This window comes from Maniola jurtina, chromosome Z, assembly GCF_905333055.1.
Source record: "Maniola jurtina chromosome Z, ilManJurt1.1, whole genome shotgun sequence".
Classification (NCBI taxonomy): Eukaryota; Metazoa; Arthropoda; class Insecta; order Lepidoptera; family Nymphalidae; genus Maniola; species Maniola jurtina.
Window position 1 is genome coordinate 14,898,659 of NC_060058.1, and position 17,766 is coordinate 14,916,424.

The 17,766-nt window shown below is 36.0% G+C and overlaps 1 protein-coding gene across 12 annotated transcripts in view; it reads right to left on the reverse strand.

Annotated features, from left to right (window-relative positions):
- LOC123880245 (eukaryotic translation initiation factor 4 gamma 3-like) overlaps positions 1-17,766 on the reverse strand; it is a 68,017-nt gene that overhangs the window by 11,227 nt on the left and 39,024 nt on the right. For 9 of the 12 annotated variants that reach the window (XM_045928245.1, XM_045928256.1, XM_045928247.1 and 6 more), the window contains 10 exons: positions 16,234-16,583; positions 13,468-13,638; positions 10,047-10,206; positions 8,813-8,890; positions 8,098-8,380; positions 4,068-4,254; positions 3,114-3,290; positions 2,639-2,797; positions 1,442-1,673; positions 263-364 (listed from right to left, as the gene is read on the reverse strand). In XM_045928245.1, coding sequence (XP_045784201.1) covers positions 263-364; positions 1,442-1,673; positions 2,639-2,797; positions 3,114-3,290; positions 4,068-4,254; positions 8,098-8,380; positions 8,813-8,890; positions 10,047-10,206; positions 13,468-13,638; positions 16,234-16,583 — 1,899 coding nt within the window. The remainder of the gene's footprint in view (positions 1-262; positions 365-1,441; positions 1,674-2,638; positions 2,798-3,113; positions 3,291-4,067; positions 4,255-8,097; positions 8,381-8,812; positions 8,891-10,046; positions 10,207-13,467; positions 13,639-16,233; positions 16,584-17,766) is intronic. The other 3 variants (XM_045928253.1, XM_045928246.1, XM_045928254.1) reach the window with 2 other exon arrangements.

Sequence of the window (17,766 nt, forward strand, 5' to 3'; positions counted from 1 at the left end):
TGAAATATTGAAGGATTTTCCCCTAAGGGCGTTAAAAAGGGGATGAAAATCTGTAATATTTCAAATTATATCTACAAAAATTTGTTATTTGGGCCATCGGTTAAAAATGAAGGAATATGACTGTGTTTCAGAGTTTATAAGTTATATCTATGAAAATTGGTATTTGGGTTTTCGGGTAAAAATGAAGAATTATGTTTTTTTTTTAAATACCACTGTAGCGAAGCCGGGATCAGCTAGTTAGTTAATAAAACAGTAAACATACCTTTCCCTTCTGGCTCCATTTCTGATACTTCCCATGCAGTGAAACCCTCCACAGATATTATGTATTGTTCATGTAAAAATTGGAATATTTCTAGTGCTAAGCCTGTAACAACGAAAATTTACATAATTTAACATTATTACCTATCAGACCTAACGGGTTAAGTGCTAGCCCCGGATACACATTCTCGAAAACATGTCTGTCGGGGGAGCGTGTGCGAGCAGTGACAAATGAACTTAACTTGTTCACTTACTAAAGGAGTTTTGGTCACTCACTCTCGTGTTTAATTAGTTTTCGATTCGTATTCGTGTTTTCATGAGCATCAATCTCTCAAATTACTCGTAAAATGAAGCAGTGCACAAACTGCCACTTTTTTTGATGATTCAATCACCATAGCCAGTTCCAGTATAGCATGAAATAAAATGTATGCCGCACTACTATACCTACCATAGGCATAACGCATAACTGAGTGGGTTCTTGCGGTAGTGAACGACGCGAGAGCTCAGTGATTCGTCAACTTGTGGCAACTGATATCCTTCCGCACCGCTCCACTACTGCATGAGACTACTCATTTAAGGTGAACGCACACTTGTCGAGTCGAACGCGTCGAACGAGGCGAACGAAACGAATTTTAGAATTCTATATATGAAATCTCATGAAACCTCGCACATTTCCCCGCGTCGAATCGGAAGATTTCACATACAAATTCTAAAATTCGTTTCGTTCGGCTCGGATAAGTGTGCGTTCACCTTTATGCGCTATGCCTATAGTTCTGGCGACGACATTCTGCTCAACGTTATGAGAACTGTGAGGCACTCATGGTTACGTAGTGTACGTAACATGTCTACTCGCACAGTTATCAACACTAACTAGATGGTTATTCGACAGAATGCACAGGTTTTCCGTCGATTTTTTTATGCATCACATTGTGAAAATCACGGACGGGATGTAGCGCCTAGGTGCAATCAATGCCCTGGCGTCCTCTAATGGGCGCGCGATTAAATACACATCAAATCGCGAACAGCGCTTGGCGTCCCTTAAAACTCTGCACCCGGGGGTAAAGCGTTGGTTTACCATAGGTAAAGCAGACCCTAGTGAAGAAACTATATGCTGTACAAAATTTTAGGTTACCGCTTTGACTCTGTTAGTATTAAGGTGAAGTAGGAATAAGCGCAATCATACCTGGTGGATGTTGGAGTCTGTATATCAGCTGCTGAATGCCGAAGAGACAGCTCGCCTCTCTCTGCTCGCGGGACTCGCCGAACTCACTGATCAGAGGCGCGAATTTGTTCATACGCTCGTGGCTAAAGTGGGGCACGTCGCGGCCTTCCGCGCCGAACAGCGCATGCTCGCATATCGCTTGGATCAACGCTCGAATGAACCAGTTCTCTTTCGATGACGCGCCTAGATTATCCTGCGTGGAAAAAACGTTTTTTTATAACATCTCCCTCTGTTTCTCCTTGTCATCAATTATTAAGACCCTGTACCCATCAAAGCAGACATGTGTTTCAGATAATTACAGAATTATCGGCTTCAGAGCCCCGAAGGCAGCCACCCAGTATCAACCTTGCATCATCTTAAGCCAATCATAACTTCTCATGACCAGGCTCACGTTGCCTATAATGAGTTGTATCAACAATGTTTGCCAATCCAATCAACTAAATTAAAGTCGATAGAAATTAATTTTTCATTGTTAAGGAAAACTAATTTTCACAACACTAATTTCTACTATTGGAATGCCAGCTAATCGATTTTTTTGCATATCTCAGACATAGAATTGCTGATACTACACTTTGAAACTTGTTTATCTAGTCAAGGTCAAATTATACATACATGAGTAACCTTTTCCAGAGAAGCAATTTGACATTTAGACTATCAGTTTCCTTGTATAAGTTTATATTTATTATTTTTATATTTATTCTTCAACGATGCATTGGAGTATGGAATCTTAGGGCAAAATGGTCTGCAAGACCCGATTATAACAATTTTAACATGATTGAAATTCTGTTATAGTAAAAAAAAACTGTCGAATGCCGAACTATCGTCAAATTCAAAACCGAATTCGAATCATAGTGGAGCTATACCATAATAAATATGATGTAGAGAGAGGGACAATTAGTTCTGGGAGTGCTTCACGATTTATGTTTATCCAAAGAACCTCAATAGCTAAAGAGCCTCAATAGCTTAACGGTTGAGGAGTGGACTGAATTCTGAAAGGGCAGCAGTTCAAACCTGTTGCACTATCGTCGTAACTACACCTAGCACAAGCTTTACGCTTAATTGGAGGGGAAAGGGGAATATAAGTCAACATGACTAATATTCTTAAAAATATATATATATAATATATACATTACACAGATGTGAAAATGAAATATCTACCTGAACCCAGCCTCGTATACAATCGCAATTCTCATCAGTATTCAGAAGCTGCAACAGTTTACTCTGTGTTTCGCTTGGCGTTAGAATTTTCTTGGTTTCCTCGCTAGCGTTTCCGCCTTCCAAGAATTCGAATTTATTATCCTCGATCCATTTGGGCACCTAAACAATACACTTTCGTTAGTTGAAATTTTATAAGAAATACTTAAGAATATACTTAAGTAACACTATGCATCCTTTCGCTTTAGGTCATTGTATCTGTCTTTAAAAGTTTCAATTTTCCTAATAACAAACTTCGAAGGAATTGTAACGCCTTGCACACACATATAAATGGTTGTCATTTTAAAGTCACTAAAGAAGAGTGTATAGGCACCTTCTGAGCACGCGCGCTCCACCTTACGCTACATCATCTCCTGTTTGGTGTGATTGCAGTCAAGCGTAAGCATATTTAGTTATAAAAAAAATAGTAGCATTTTACCTGTTCTTCACTCATCCATTGACTCAAAGCCAGTCCAGATTCCTGCCATTTAGTCTTTACAAAGGTAGGACCCATACTTTCTTTTAAGTCTCTAATTACAGTTTTTAAGAACATGTGCCCATGGTTTGACATTATAATATTATCACATAATCTAAATGTCTGTATAAATGAGATATGCTGAAACAGAATGATTTGACATTCATATAAACAGTATTCAATAAAAGAAAATATTACATTATCTAATAAATAGTACATTTACAGTCCACGCAACAAATAAAGCAATTGCCGGCCGAGTAATATTGGAAAGACGAGGCGCTAGACGAGTCCTTTTAAACTAAACGAGGTTGTTAATTGCTATTTCGGTTGAAACTTTCTCCCATTTGCATTTCTTATTTTTGTTTATTTACAGTTACACTTAAAGAACCTCGTCAGCAGTATGAAACTATGCAACAATTTCTATTACTGTTCTGTTGGATTGCTGACGTGCAGATAGTAAAGAGCTGAATTGTTATTTTTTAGTAATGAAGCAATTACCGAGCAAGTGGGAGAAAAATAACTAAAAACTTATGTAGCTATATGTGTTATAATGCGTATCGCCTATTGCATGTAGAGGTTCTATTTCAGAAACCTTAACGCAAGTCTCAGCATCTGTGCAAGGCTTCGACTCAATCGGATGAACGATGCGCGAATGCATTGGTGCAGCAGACAGACACAAATATTAATTTTTATAATATACTAGCTGTACCCGGCATGCGTTGCAATGCCGTAAACAAACATGAATTTTTTATTCATATATATATAGTTTTTTGATGCAGGAACCATCTCGGGCGTCCTCAGAACACCCTACCAGTTTCATAACAATCTGATCAGCGGTTTAGCCGCCTATAGAACACAAACATACAAACATTGACTTTTATATAAAAGATAAGATTCATAGTACGTATAGTTTCATACCTTCTTTTCTATTTGTGGTGCAAAGAATTTGCCTAGATATTCATACAACATTGGGATGTCTATGTACAAATCTGGAGCACATTCCAAAATCTCAGTCATGCCGGTCAAGAAATGTTCACCAGAAATTATACCAGTTGATATGAGATGATGCATGGCTTTTGCTATTACGTGAACATCTTTTGCAGATCTGAAAATTATAAAAATTTAGGTAAGTGATTTCAAACATTTTTATAGAGAAGTATGGTTGGGCACAAAATTTTGTAAAATACAATTAATATTAAAATGTGCTCAAATCAGAGAGCTTCACTACAATCTTGTATGATATAATATAATTGATAAGATTTGTAAACAAGTAATTTATGAAGTTTTCAAAAACCCCCGACTGTGGTATGCACTGCATCTTTTTCAGTGCGCACATTAAGCACATAAATTCCGCCATTTTGATTTTTAAGATGTAAGACGAATTCATCAAAATCAGTTGGGCCGTTTAGTTACGATCTGACATAGTAACGCACACATACATACAAACATACAAGTCAAACAAGTAATCCTCTTTATGGGCTTCGCTGCAGTCAGGTAAAAAGAGAAATACATTCAAAGGTTAAGTAATATTTTATATAATATTATTTAATATATTAATTGTCATGTATACTTCTTTTTTTGTTCTTAGGAATATTTAATTCAAAGTTCACTCAAAATTAGTATTAAATAAACTATTTGACGGCCGGGAACTATCTTCCAAATACAAAATGTCATTCCAACAACAAACATTAAAATAGGGGATGCTATACGAAAGCCAAGAATGTGTTGCGGTAACGGTAGCTATAAGAGATATGTCGACACATCATGACTTGCGATAAGAGTGTAAAGGCGGAAACAAACAATGGGACGCGTCCGTAAGCCGCAGCTGACAGCCGCGACTAATAGGTGTGCACAGACGCGGCTTGCGAGATATCTCTCGGACGTCCGAGCGCTCAGGTTACGTTCGCGACGTGTCCGATAGTTTGCACAGTTCTTCAGTGTATTATCCAGGACTTATGGGTCTAGAATCCAGACCTATAAGTCGCGGCAGTCAGCCGTGTCCATCAGCCGCGTCCGATAATTTGTTTCCGCCTTAAGAGGGCTCTCTCCGTCACTCGTTTCCACTCGTTTCATACAATCGTAGTTCCAATTTCATTTGAATATTAAGCAACCTAAGTCCATGAAATTTTGCAGACATATTCTAGAAACTAATATCTGTCTGTGGTTTTCCAGATTTCTGTTAAAATACTCGGTTTCAAAGTTACGCGGTCTTAAAATTTTCATACAAATCTTGGAGCCCCTGTAATTTTAAAACTACATATTTTTAGAAAAATCTAAAACACCACAGACACAGATATTAGTTTCTAGAATATGTCTGCAAAATTTCATGGACTTTGGTTGCTTAATATTCAAATGAAATTGGAACTACGATTGTATGAAACGAGTGAAAACGAGTGACGGAGAGAGCCCTGTTAATGCACAACAAGGCAGATGAATTTGAAACATCGGCAAGAAACATAGGCAAGTACCAGTACAGAAAGTACAACATCACCTAAAGATGCCCAACATTTTTAACAATCGCTCATAATACATTTATGTTCAGTTCAGATAGCACTTTATTGTTTTAGCAATAATATATGCTTATGGGTCGAAAAATTAAAATTGCAAAATAATTTGCAAGCGTATGGCAGTTGACAATAACGATTTGACAATGAAGAGAGCGTTATTCATTTATTAAGTAATACATTTTCCACATGCATTAACAGGGCTCTCTCCGTCACTCGTTTCATACAATCGTAGTTCCAATTTCATTTGAATATTAAGCAACCAAAGTCCATGAAATTTTGCAGACATATTCTAGAAACTAATATCTGTGTGTCTGTGGTGTTTTAGATTTTTCTAAAAATATGTAGTTTTAAAATTACAGGTGCTCAAAGATTTGTATGGAAATTTTTAATACCGCGTAACTTTGAAACCGAAAATTTTAACAGAAATCTGAAAAACCACAGACAATAGATATTAGTTTCTAGAATATGTCTGTAAAATTTCATGGACTTTGGTTGCTTAATATTCAAATGAAATTGGAACTACGATTGTATGAAACGAGTGACGGGAGAGCCCTCTTAACATCACTTCCTACCAAATGCAAATACTAAATAAAATTTCTACCCAATACTACCTATACTAATAAATACATTATCACTATTAATTATTTCACATCTCAGTTTTATTTTAGCTAAGATGTTATACTACACTCCCTCCCCAACGGTATTACATAATAAATGATGCCTTTAAGCAAAAAAGCGCCTCTCGAAAATTATATACAACATCTCTTATTCCGAAATCTCACTTTAACTGCCTTAAGGTTTTGCTCAAAATGTTCACTTTGATGAAGCATTTAATGTTGTCGTACTGTTAAAATTTTCTGGCCTTGCTAGTCATGTAAAAAAATCAACAATCTGCCGTAGTCTTAATTTTTACTATTATTATAAGTAAAATACTAGTCTTTATAACGCGGGCTTCAAACCGAATTTTATGAGCGTGTAAACAAAATTGCGACTTTTCTTTTTTAATGCTGTTCGATTCCAGTATTAGACTGTGTATCAGAATTCAGTAAGGGTAAAGATACTGCGCCTCATGGCTTGAAGCCCGCTTTGTGTATCAAGCTTGTGATAAGTAATATATATGTATAACATATATATGTTTAATAATAAGCAAAAATATATGGGGTTTTAGGATATTTATCAATATTATTATGTTCAAAAGCATTCTTTCTACACTGAATTTTTTTTTTAATGAAACCGTCTAGGTATTGTTATTGAATGATGATTTCGTCATTACATAGATAATAATACTTCAATTGCATAAAAATGTTCTTTTTTTTTGTTTGTACTTAATTTATTAAATCTTTTAAATTTTTTACTCTAAAACCCTATATATAACTTGGGTTCTGCTAATATATTAAAATGTAAGCTTTATAAAGTTAGCTTTAAAAACTTATTGTAAAAGAATATGATGTAATTAATTATATTTGGTAACAATATCTGTTCTAGAAGTGCGTAACTTCTGGAACAGGTTTTGAAAAGAATCCAAAAATAATAATTATTTTAGTAATATTATATATTATATATATATATATATATATATATTATAGTATATGTATCTCACTAGCGGAATTCCGCAAGTGAAAATATATACGCGGAATTCCACATTCAGAGCGTAAAAGAAGTCCTGCATGAGCTGAATTATGTAGTATAAAGCTAGTCATACATGCAAAGGTATACCTCAGACGTGGACCTATGCATGTCAAACGGAACGTTCAGGAAACCTGCACACTCGCGCACCATAAACGCTCACTTGACCCGCAAAGTTCAACTGTATAGGTAAACCTGTTTACATGTTAACCTTTGCGTGTATGGCTGTAAATACCCTTTCGGACGTGCCTCAGTTACATCACAGCAGCAAAAATGTCGACGGCCATGAAACTATGAAAACGTATACAGGAGGATGTGACCAGAACGCTAGCGAAAACTTAGCGTTATTATTATACTACCTTAACACAATACAATACCAATAACCATTTGCCTTATCTTGGTAGTTTTAGTGATTTAGTATTTTTCAAACCCGCGTTGTATAGCGTGCAAAATCGAGTCTATGCCTACGACGAGACATTAACTTCGAGTGATCTATTTATGGAATGTTCGTTGATCTCTTGCGTCAGTCAGGTGTTTTATTTGCAATATATTGTGAACTTTTAAAAAATACAGGATATAAAAAAATCTTTTTTTTTTATGATATCGTATCCAGTAATTGTCAGTACTATCACCTGTCTAGTTTTTGCTAGCGTTCTGGTTACACCTTGTTTGTATACAATTTGTAGTTACTTTCAACGGCTATCCTGAAAGCGCCTGGTGACATTTTTACCGCTACCTGCTGTAATGTTGCCCGTTATTAGCCCGTTAAAAGGCACTAGTATAATGTGAACAATGTAAACATAAAATACACTTACTTCTCCAAGGCAATGTTAAGCATTTCGGTGACAGCAGCAGCGTGGTACTGTACAGGGAATGTCTGCTTGAAGTCAGTTGCGAACTCTTCGTCACTCGGGTTGACCAGCATCTCCAAGATGTGCATTTTGACTGCCTTCTGTTTCGATGGGGGCAATGGCTCTTGCGCGACTGGCGTAGACGGCGAGGCTTCTGGCGCTTGTTTCGACGCGGCATTGCTACTTCTGCTGCCGGAATTTGACCGAGGCACTCCGATTGAGCCAGACCGGCTGCTATTTTCATTATCTAGTCAAAAAGTGGAAACATGTATTCAATGGCGTGTTTGGTTAAACTAAAATTAAATGGCATGGCAAAAAATATTGCCATCTATATAATAGATACCAATATTCCCCAGTTATCCCTTTGAAAAAAGATAGCATAACTTTCAGAACTGTCAATTTAGTTTCGTCTAGGGATTGTGTGCAACCAAATTAACACAATATAAATTGATTTAGCGTTCGGGTACTTCCGATACGGTACAGTTGCTCTTTTCAAAGATTTATAATCTTTAGTCCAAATACTTTTATTGTTTTGTATTTCTAACGAGAAATAGTGAATGCTGAATGTTTTCAATTTACATCAACGTGCTTGTGAAAGCGTGTATTAACAACCAATTGCTGTCAAAAGATGAAAAGCAATTTTGTTAAAAGTTTATTTGAAGTTTTCCTATAGTCTCACTGTAATCACCTCTAGAGTTGAAGGTTGACCTCTCGATCGACTTGGAGTGTTGATAGCTTGGAGACATATCCTTGTTGGCTAAACAAAAATTTTGTACATTATAAAAAGTAGACATTTAAGATAAAAACTAAAAGTAATGTGTGATATTGTGCCTTACAATAACCAAAATATTAAAACTCTATCCATTTAACTCTATCCTTTGCATTTTTTATACAGTTTTTACCCGCTATGGGTACTAAATAAATAAACAAATAAATAAAACGTCACACCAACATGACCTTGGTCTTCCCACTCGTCTTTTTCCTGCAGGACCAGGCCATGTTGTAGTTGCAAGTGTCCATCTGTGATCAGTCGTTCTAGCAAGGTGTCCTGTCCATCTCCATTTCAACTGTAATGCTCGTTGCAATGCATCGGTCAGCTTCGTCTTTTTTCTTATATTTTTGTTTGTGACTTTATGTAGCCTGCGTAACTTTAAGATGCTTCTCTCCATAGCTCTTTGGCAAACGGCTATCTTCTGCTTGATTTTGTTGGTGTAGACGCAGGTTTGACTGGCGTAAGTTAGCGTAGGGAGCATGTATGTATCCATTATGATTCTTTTTATATTCATACTGTAGTCTCTTTTCATAATCTCTATCATCTATCACCATACAAAGCTCAGCAACTTTAACGTGCAATCATTGCTGGCAAGATTTTTATGAAATAATATAATGTAATGCATTTATCAACTGAAGAGTGTGAATTTACAATAAATCCATACTAACATGTGGTAATATTATCAGAAAGTGTATGTCTGTAGACTGTTCACAGCCTATTAGCTAACTCGATTTTGCCAAAATTCGGTACAGAAATTCACTTCAATCCTGATAAGCTTCTTACTATTTGTCAATTACAATTTGTTGCAATTCATCGATACAGACTCACTACTATAACGTCATGTTTATAGTATGAAATTAGTTCATCTAAAAAACACTATTTTAGTGTCGTGAAAGTAATGCATGCATTACGAAATTAGACGTTTACACGTGCAATTGGTTATGAAAGTGATGTCGCGAAACTAATATCATGTCACTAAATGCGTAATGTAAATTCGACTTAACACACATCACTATGCCGCTCCGTAAGCACAATGAGTGCTAGCGAAACAGCTTGATAAAAAAGACTTATGAGATTCCTCGAAGAATAACAGTAGAAGTACAGTGGTCAAAGTGTATATAGTATTGCTATTTCTACTTACTGTTGAGGGAAGTAGGATCCCCAGGAGTTGTTTCAAGCATGCTGTACATATTCTTTGAGAGACTTATCATAGAATTGCTACTGGCTTGGACTGGATTCTTAGCACCTGAACCATGATTCCACGCTGAAGAAGGTGGCGCTAATTTAATGTTGTTAAGATTCTGAAAAAGAAAATTATTTAACTGAATATCTTCTCTGGGTTTTTTTTTTAAACGAAAGAACGGAAAAAAGAAGAAAAGCATTGAGCGAAGTGAGACTACAAGATTCGGGCGAGTGTAGAAAATAGGATAGACGCTTTTATTCTACAAGTAATGTGGTTAAAGTAAGAATATATATACAAGTGATACAAAAAATTTCAAAAACCCTGACTGCGGTTTGCGCTGCATCTTTCAGACCACACATTAAAGCGCATAAAATCCGACATTTTGATTTTTCTTAAGAATTTTATGTACCCATTTATGTAACAGAGGAATGGATATACATACATACATAAATACATACAGGTCAAACATATAGCCCTCCTTTGGGCTTCGCCGCAGTCGGTTAAGAATCAGATAGATACAATATTTAGTACTATATGTAGATATGTACCTACAGTCGTGTGCACATAATTAAGAATGAATACTTGTTGTGGTTCACTGTTTTAAATATTACGTACATAACTATATTTATAAAAGTTAGGAAAGTGAAATGACAAAGTTATAACAAGTCACTTTCCAGATTTGCCATGGAGTCATTTGCCGTTTGTCGTTCTTAATTATGTGCACCACAGCTGTATATACCTAAAATAATATGACAATTTAAATATAAATAAAAAGGCTTTAGAATGATCAGAAAGGAGAGAGCCTAGTAAAAAATAGTACCTTAACACCGGCAAACGTCGGCCCATGTTGACAAACGCATGAGTAACAGTGTGGTTAACTGTGGCCGAAATTAATTAAAAAAATTTAATAAATGAATCAAAACATAAGTAATCCAAATAAAAACAAATATTTAAAAACCTGCTAAAGAATTTTTGACAAAACCAATTTATCAACAGATGGATTTTATTCGTTTCGACTGCAATTCTGTTGCACACACTCTCTAATCATGAATGAAATCATGGAATAAACTAAATCAATCTGTACTAATATTATAAAGTGGAAAGGTTTGTTTATTTGTAATCGATGAACTCTGAAACAGAGTACGGACAACATGGCCTATTTTTGCGATTAGTTTGTCACTTAACTTAACTCGTCGCCAGCGGAAGCCTACACTCTTCTAAGGAGCAATGTTTCTGAGTGCAGTGTATTATTTAAATTTGAACACGTTACCCCATATGATATTGTTAAAGTATTCAAATCGCTACAGTACAAAAAAACAGGAGACCTATGGGGAATTTCAGTAAAAGTAATCAGCAATATTATTGATATTGTTGCTCCATATCTTGCTCTAATCTTTAATGAGTCCGTAGATTCAGGATCCTTTCCAGATCTTATGAAATACAGTAAATTAATTCCTCTTTTTAAATCGGGTAGTAAAACTGACCCAAATAATTACAGGCCAATCTCAATTTTACCGACTTTTAGCAAGATATTTGAAAAAATTATGCTCAACCAACTGATCCAGCACTTTAATCTGAATAAATTACTTCATTCGGAGCAGTATGGTTTTACTAAAGGTCGATCAACAATCGATGCGGGCGCAATGCTTTTAAAGCATATATTCGATGCATGGGAGAACTCACAGAATGCTATTGGAATTTTCTGTGATTTGTCTAAAGCATTCGATTGCGTTGCGCATGAGACTCTCTTGGCTAAATTGAACCACTATGGAATCAAAGACTCTGCGCTTAGTCTCATTGCGTCCTACCTCAGTGATCGTATACAAACTGTATGTGTAAATGATGTGAAGTCATCCGGATCAGCCTCACTAATGGGTGTTCCACAAGGCTCTATCTTAGGTCCCTTCATGTTTTTGGTATATATAAACGATTTACCATATTTCGTCCAAAATACTTGCGATATTGTACTATTTGCTGATGATACGTCATTGATTTTTAAAGTCGATAGAAATTATAATAATTTTGACGATGTAAATAGAACCATATCGCAGGTTACTCATTGGTTTACTGTTAATAATTTGCTTTTAAATGCAAAGAAAACTAAGTGTGTCGAATTCGCATTGCCCAATACTAAGACGGCAAATGATTTTAATTTAATGGTAAATAATGATATGTTGAAAGTAGAAGAAACTACCGTGTTCCTGGGGATAACTTTAGATGCAAAGCTTCAATGGAACGCCCATATATCAACACTTGCTGGTAAACTCAGCTCTGCTGCTTACGCTGTTAGAAAGATTCGACAGATAACTGATGTGGAAACTGCAAAAATTGTATATTTTGCCTATTTTCACAGTATTATGTCTTACGGAATCTTACTATGGGGTAAAGCGGCAGATATTGGAAAAATTTTCGTATTACAAAAAAGGGCAATACGCGCAATCTATAATTTAAAACCGTGCGATTCCCTACGAGAGAAATTTAAGGAAATAGGTATTCTTACAGTAGCTTCTCAATATATTTACGCTAATATAATTTTTGTACGACAAAACATTCATAGTTACAAAAAAATCGGTGATTTCCACGACCGGCAAACTAGAAACCGTGATAGGCTCGCATATCCTACGCTCCGCCTCAGGAAAGTTGGAAAATCGTTTGTGGGAATGAGTGTAATATTTTATAATAAAATTCCACAATCAATTTTAGACTTGCCTTTACACAAGTTTAAAAAATCTATTAAAAGTATGCTCCTGAAAAAAGCTTATTATACAATCGAAGATTATGTAAATGACAAAAAAGCTTGGATTTGATGCGCTCCAGCAATACACGGCGCTGCAATTGCTTGTATACAGTATGGCATATTATTGTAAATTGTACATTTGAAAAGAGCAACCGCCGAGTTTCTTGCTGGTTCTTCTCGGTAGGAACAGCATTCCGAACCAGTGGTAGATTGTTTTGACGATTCAAAAGCACTTGTAAAAGTTTAATTGAATAAAAATAATTTGAATTTGAATTTGAATTTGAATTTGACTCAAAATGGTTAACGTCTACTAACTTTTTGTCTTCGTCATTTGTATGGGATCGCGTAACAGAAAGAGCGAATCGTAATAATGTGGATAGAGTATAGATTTAGACATGTATCATGTAATTAGAATTTATGTAAGAGATTGTGTACAACAGACTTGAAGACACTGGCCACGACAAGACAAGACACGAGGCTGGGCGGGCCGACGTATGTAGAAGGTGGGAATAGGATAATGGTCTGGGCGTGGTGGCGCTCTTTGGGAAAGGCTCTGTTAGTCTGCATCCTGAAAATATGATGATTATGATGTAGAATTAATCCCAACAACTAAACTGGGTTGAGTAATTTTATAAGGTGTACCTTTTGCGTGACAGCCTTTAGTTTCGAAGTGTCGACAGTGTAGCTGGTGCGTGGCGATTTCCATTGATTGTCCATGAATGAGTTGGAGCCTTGCCTCCTGCCTTCTCCGCCGCGCTTGCCTCGGCCGTCTTCGCGCCGGAATCCTCCGCCCATAGGATTCGAGTTCATTAGCTAAAAAATGACAGTATTGTGTGAAACTTTATAACTCGTGCGCATTAACATGGCACCTGGCTCGAAAACAACCCTCCTCCCACTTCCAAGCGCGATGTCCCGCTCTCGCCGTGCCGCCGCGCCGTGCGAGACCAGTAGCGGCACGGCGAGAGCGGGGCATCGCGCGGGGAAGTGGGAGGAGGGATTGTGTTCGAGCCAGGTGCCATGTTAATGCGCACGGGTAATACGTAAGATTTACGGCTGAAAACAAACTATTTCATCGCTCATTAATTATGATGAACATAAACATTAAATGAACATAGGCAATATAACTTCATTTGGCTAAATTTGACTGAGAATAAATACCGGTTTATCTAAATAATATTCCTGATCGTTTGTACTTGCGTGTTTTTATTGTCTAGCAGACCGATCGGCAGAAGACTAATTTATTTTTATCGACCAGATCGATCGGATCGCTAGTTGCTCCAATCCGACCGAACATGATTGATTTATTTTTGTATCTATGGATAGGTCTTCAAAAATTATATTGAGGTTTGTAATATAATTTTTTTCTAAACTGAATAGTTTGCGCGAGAGACTCTTCCAAAGTGGTAAAATGTATGTGTGTCTTATCACTTTCATAACTGAAATATTCTCTTGTAATTGCTCAAAAGGTGACTAGGTGAAGAGGACTAGATTCTGGATTCTGGAGAACCAGGGGACTGTTGCCAGGGGCCTGATTAATTTGATTTCATTGAAAGGTAGAACAAAATATAATCAAGTCACGTAATTTTAAAAACCTACATCCAACCGAACGAAGTCGCGGATATCAGCTAGTCTATTATAACAATGTCAATTTTCTAAGGTAGATAGTACCTAAAAGGAAATAAATATAATCCTTACCAGTGGACTGTCAACTACTAGGTTATGACATGAGTTACACGATGGGAAACTCATGCAGCACTAAATAAATCGCGTCCGGGCGCTAGTGGCAGCGCAGTGCAAACTTTAGATCATTTGCATTTTGGTCCATGCAACAGTGAACTGGTTAATATTTAGACTATGTTATACTTATTTTAACAAGTGTAAATTAAAAATTTTCAACACCCCCGACCAGTGAAGGTTACAGTAACTAGAAAAGAGCTGATAACTTTCAAACGGCTGAACCGATTTTCTTGGACTAACTAACTTGGACTAATTAACTTGGACTTGGATCCAAAGTATCTGAGTTTTCCAAAACATCATTTTCAAATAAATAATAATGTATATCAAGGCAACGTCCATCTTGACAGCTTGACATTTGTCAATTGACATAATATTAAGAACCTAACGGTTATCTAACCTTCTTTTCTACAAGAAAACTAAAAAAGAGCTGATAACTCTTAAACGGCTGAACCAATTTTTTTGGATTATAGCTAAGAACACTTCGATCAAGCCACCTTTCAAACAAAAAAACTAAATTAATTTCGGTTCATTCGTTTAGGCGCTACGATGCCACAGACAGATACACAGATACACACGTCAAACTTATAACACCCCTCTTTTTGGGTCGGGGGTTAAAAATAGACAGGGGAACTGTTCATATAATTACGGAGACCAACTTTAATTTACTTTTTTGTATTATAAAATAATATTTGTAAATAATAAGCAGGTCTATTAGGTATGATTTGATATTGTTTGGATAATCAAACATTTAATTGATTCCTGTAGTTATTGTCCTTATTAATTTAATCTAAAGTGACAATGTTGCATCGGTGACACGTCAGGGGACTATTTTTTGCGGTCTATAAATATGTTGTTGATGCAATAAAATTTAATTTATCAATGAATATTTTATTCTGAGCACAGGTAGATTAGGTTACTGTCTTTTAAAGTTATCTGCGAAATATGTTCTAATCTGTACTTCCTTAAACAATACTAGCCTGAGATAATGAGTCACCCAGTTTACAGAGAATCACCCAACAACAATCACAAAAGAAATTCAAAAAAATAAATAAAAAGCGACTTAAATATCCACGTACACGAAAAAGTCAAAATAATTTAATTTATAACTGAATATATTATGTATAAAAGAGTTAATGTAGTTCTATAATAGCATATTTTGGAGTTGGTGCCAATTAACCGCACAAACCATCTCTTCATATTGTTTGTTACTTCACATTGGCATCTCATTGGCACCAACTCCAAAAAATATTATTATTGAACTACATTAACTCTTGTTTACATACATACACAATATATTCGGTAATAAATATTTTTTACTTTTTAGTGTTCGTGGATACTGAAAGTCGCTTTTTATTTATTTTTGAAATAAATTTAATTTTTAGTGGCCCCACTGTATGAAAATATGCTATATCTGTTAGAAACCTACTATTTACTAGGCTATTACACTAATCGCGAGCAATTTGCTCTTATCCATTAAGGAGTTCTGTCCTCCATCTCTGAAGATATTCATCAGATCTGCACCAATGACCACTATGACCTACCAAATAAGAAAGAATTATCAAAATAGCCTATCTAACATACCAAAAAAAAAACAAAGCAGTCGAATTAAGAACCTCCTCTTTTTTAAATTCAACCCTAAGATTAAATAATCAATAAGTAACTAAGTCGAACCTCGATGTTTCGTTGGTGTTGCTCCGCTTCCTTTTGGATTTGATCCATCATCTTCGGTTGGGAATCCACCACATTTTTCGTGACCCACCTGCCTCGCCTCAGATCCATGACATCCTGAATCATAAATCGGACTCGGTTACTGATTTTGCTTGACTTGCGGTCAACGATGTCTTGCATCCTCTTAAACACGATCTCGAGCTGGTCTTTGACTTCATTTTCAACTTGTTCCCCAATCGTGGTTAGCAGTTTGCAGAGGCATTCCAATTTCTCTTCTTCCAGTTTATCAATCAAATAATTCATGCAGAACATCATAATTTTGGCTGTCAACATCTTCAATTTGTACAGCTCGCCTGAAATAGGAGGTATAATTCGAAAAATTTTGAATCACATTCAGCAAAATCAATTATTGGGAAAATGGTCATTGAATATTAAGTTTTTTATACAACACAATTTTCTAAGATCACAAGACTTGGCTGGTTTGCAGTTATTATTTTTGATTTATAGCTACCAAAAATAATAACGCTGTTTATTACAAATAACCTCAAACAAAAAATTAAAAATAAATAACCTCAAACAATATGAAAATTCATAAAAACTTAATGACCATAATCACGATTTTAGTTCAATAAAATTCGCGGAATTCGTATGCAGCGAAGTAAATGGCACTTAAAAATAAGCATGATAAAATATAAACAAAGTTAAAGAGTTTGAAGTCCCTAACATTTAGCAACACTTTTATACATTCGTTGTAACTAAGATTGAACAGTAATTTCTCAAGTCCCGTGATTTCTTTGCTTGAGAATATTGTGTTGCAAGACCGCTATTATTACCTTGGGCATACACAAGGCGCGACGGAAATTTCCAAAGCGGCTTCCAAAAGTTGTAATACAAGTAACTATATGAAGGCGTTTACACTAAGGCATCGATTGTCGATATCGTTGCACTCCGCTGTATAACGTGTTTCATAAAGTTCAGTGTACGTCAAATCCTACACAAGTCCATGCATCGCTGCCGTCGTTCTTAGTCTTTGGCTTTAATCCAGTAGATTGAATTTTAATACTTATTTTTGCAAGATATTGAGAACAGAAACCAATAATGGGCAAAAGTTCGCGAGATTGCACGCGGCGTCGGCGACACATTTGAAATGGCGCAAACATCGATGTATATGGATTAGCCTTTCCCATACAATTCCGTCCGCAAAAATACGCTTGAATCTTACGTCATCGTCATTGACAAAGTCAAGAGACTTTTGCAATTTCTCTTGACTCTTTGAGCGCGTTTTTTATCTTCGAAGGGCCCATCCATATACATCGATGGGCGCAAAGAATACCTACAACATTGAAACCTATTTATGCTTATAAAGTACCGTCATTCGCATAGCTATTATGTATGTAGATATTTTTTATTTACATTGTTTAAAGAGGAGCATTTTACATAATATATTATTACTAGTGTAAATTGTTTATTTTATAGACTTTATAGACATTAGGTGCCAGTCTTGAGTGTAGTGTTTAAATTTGTAGATTAGCTCTA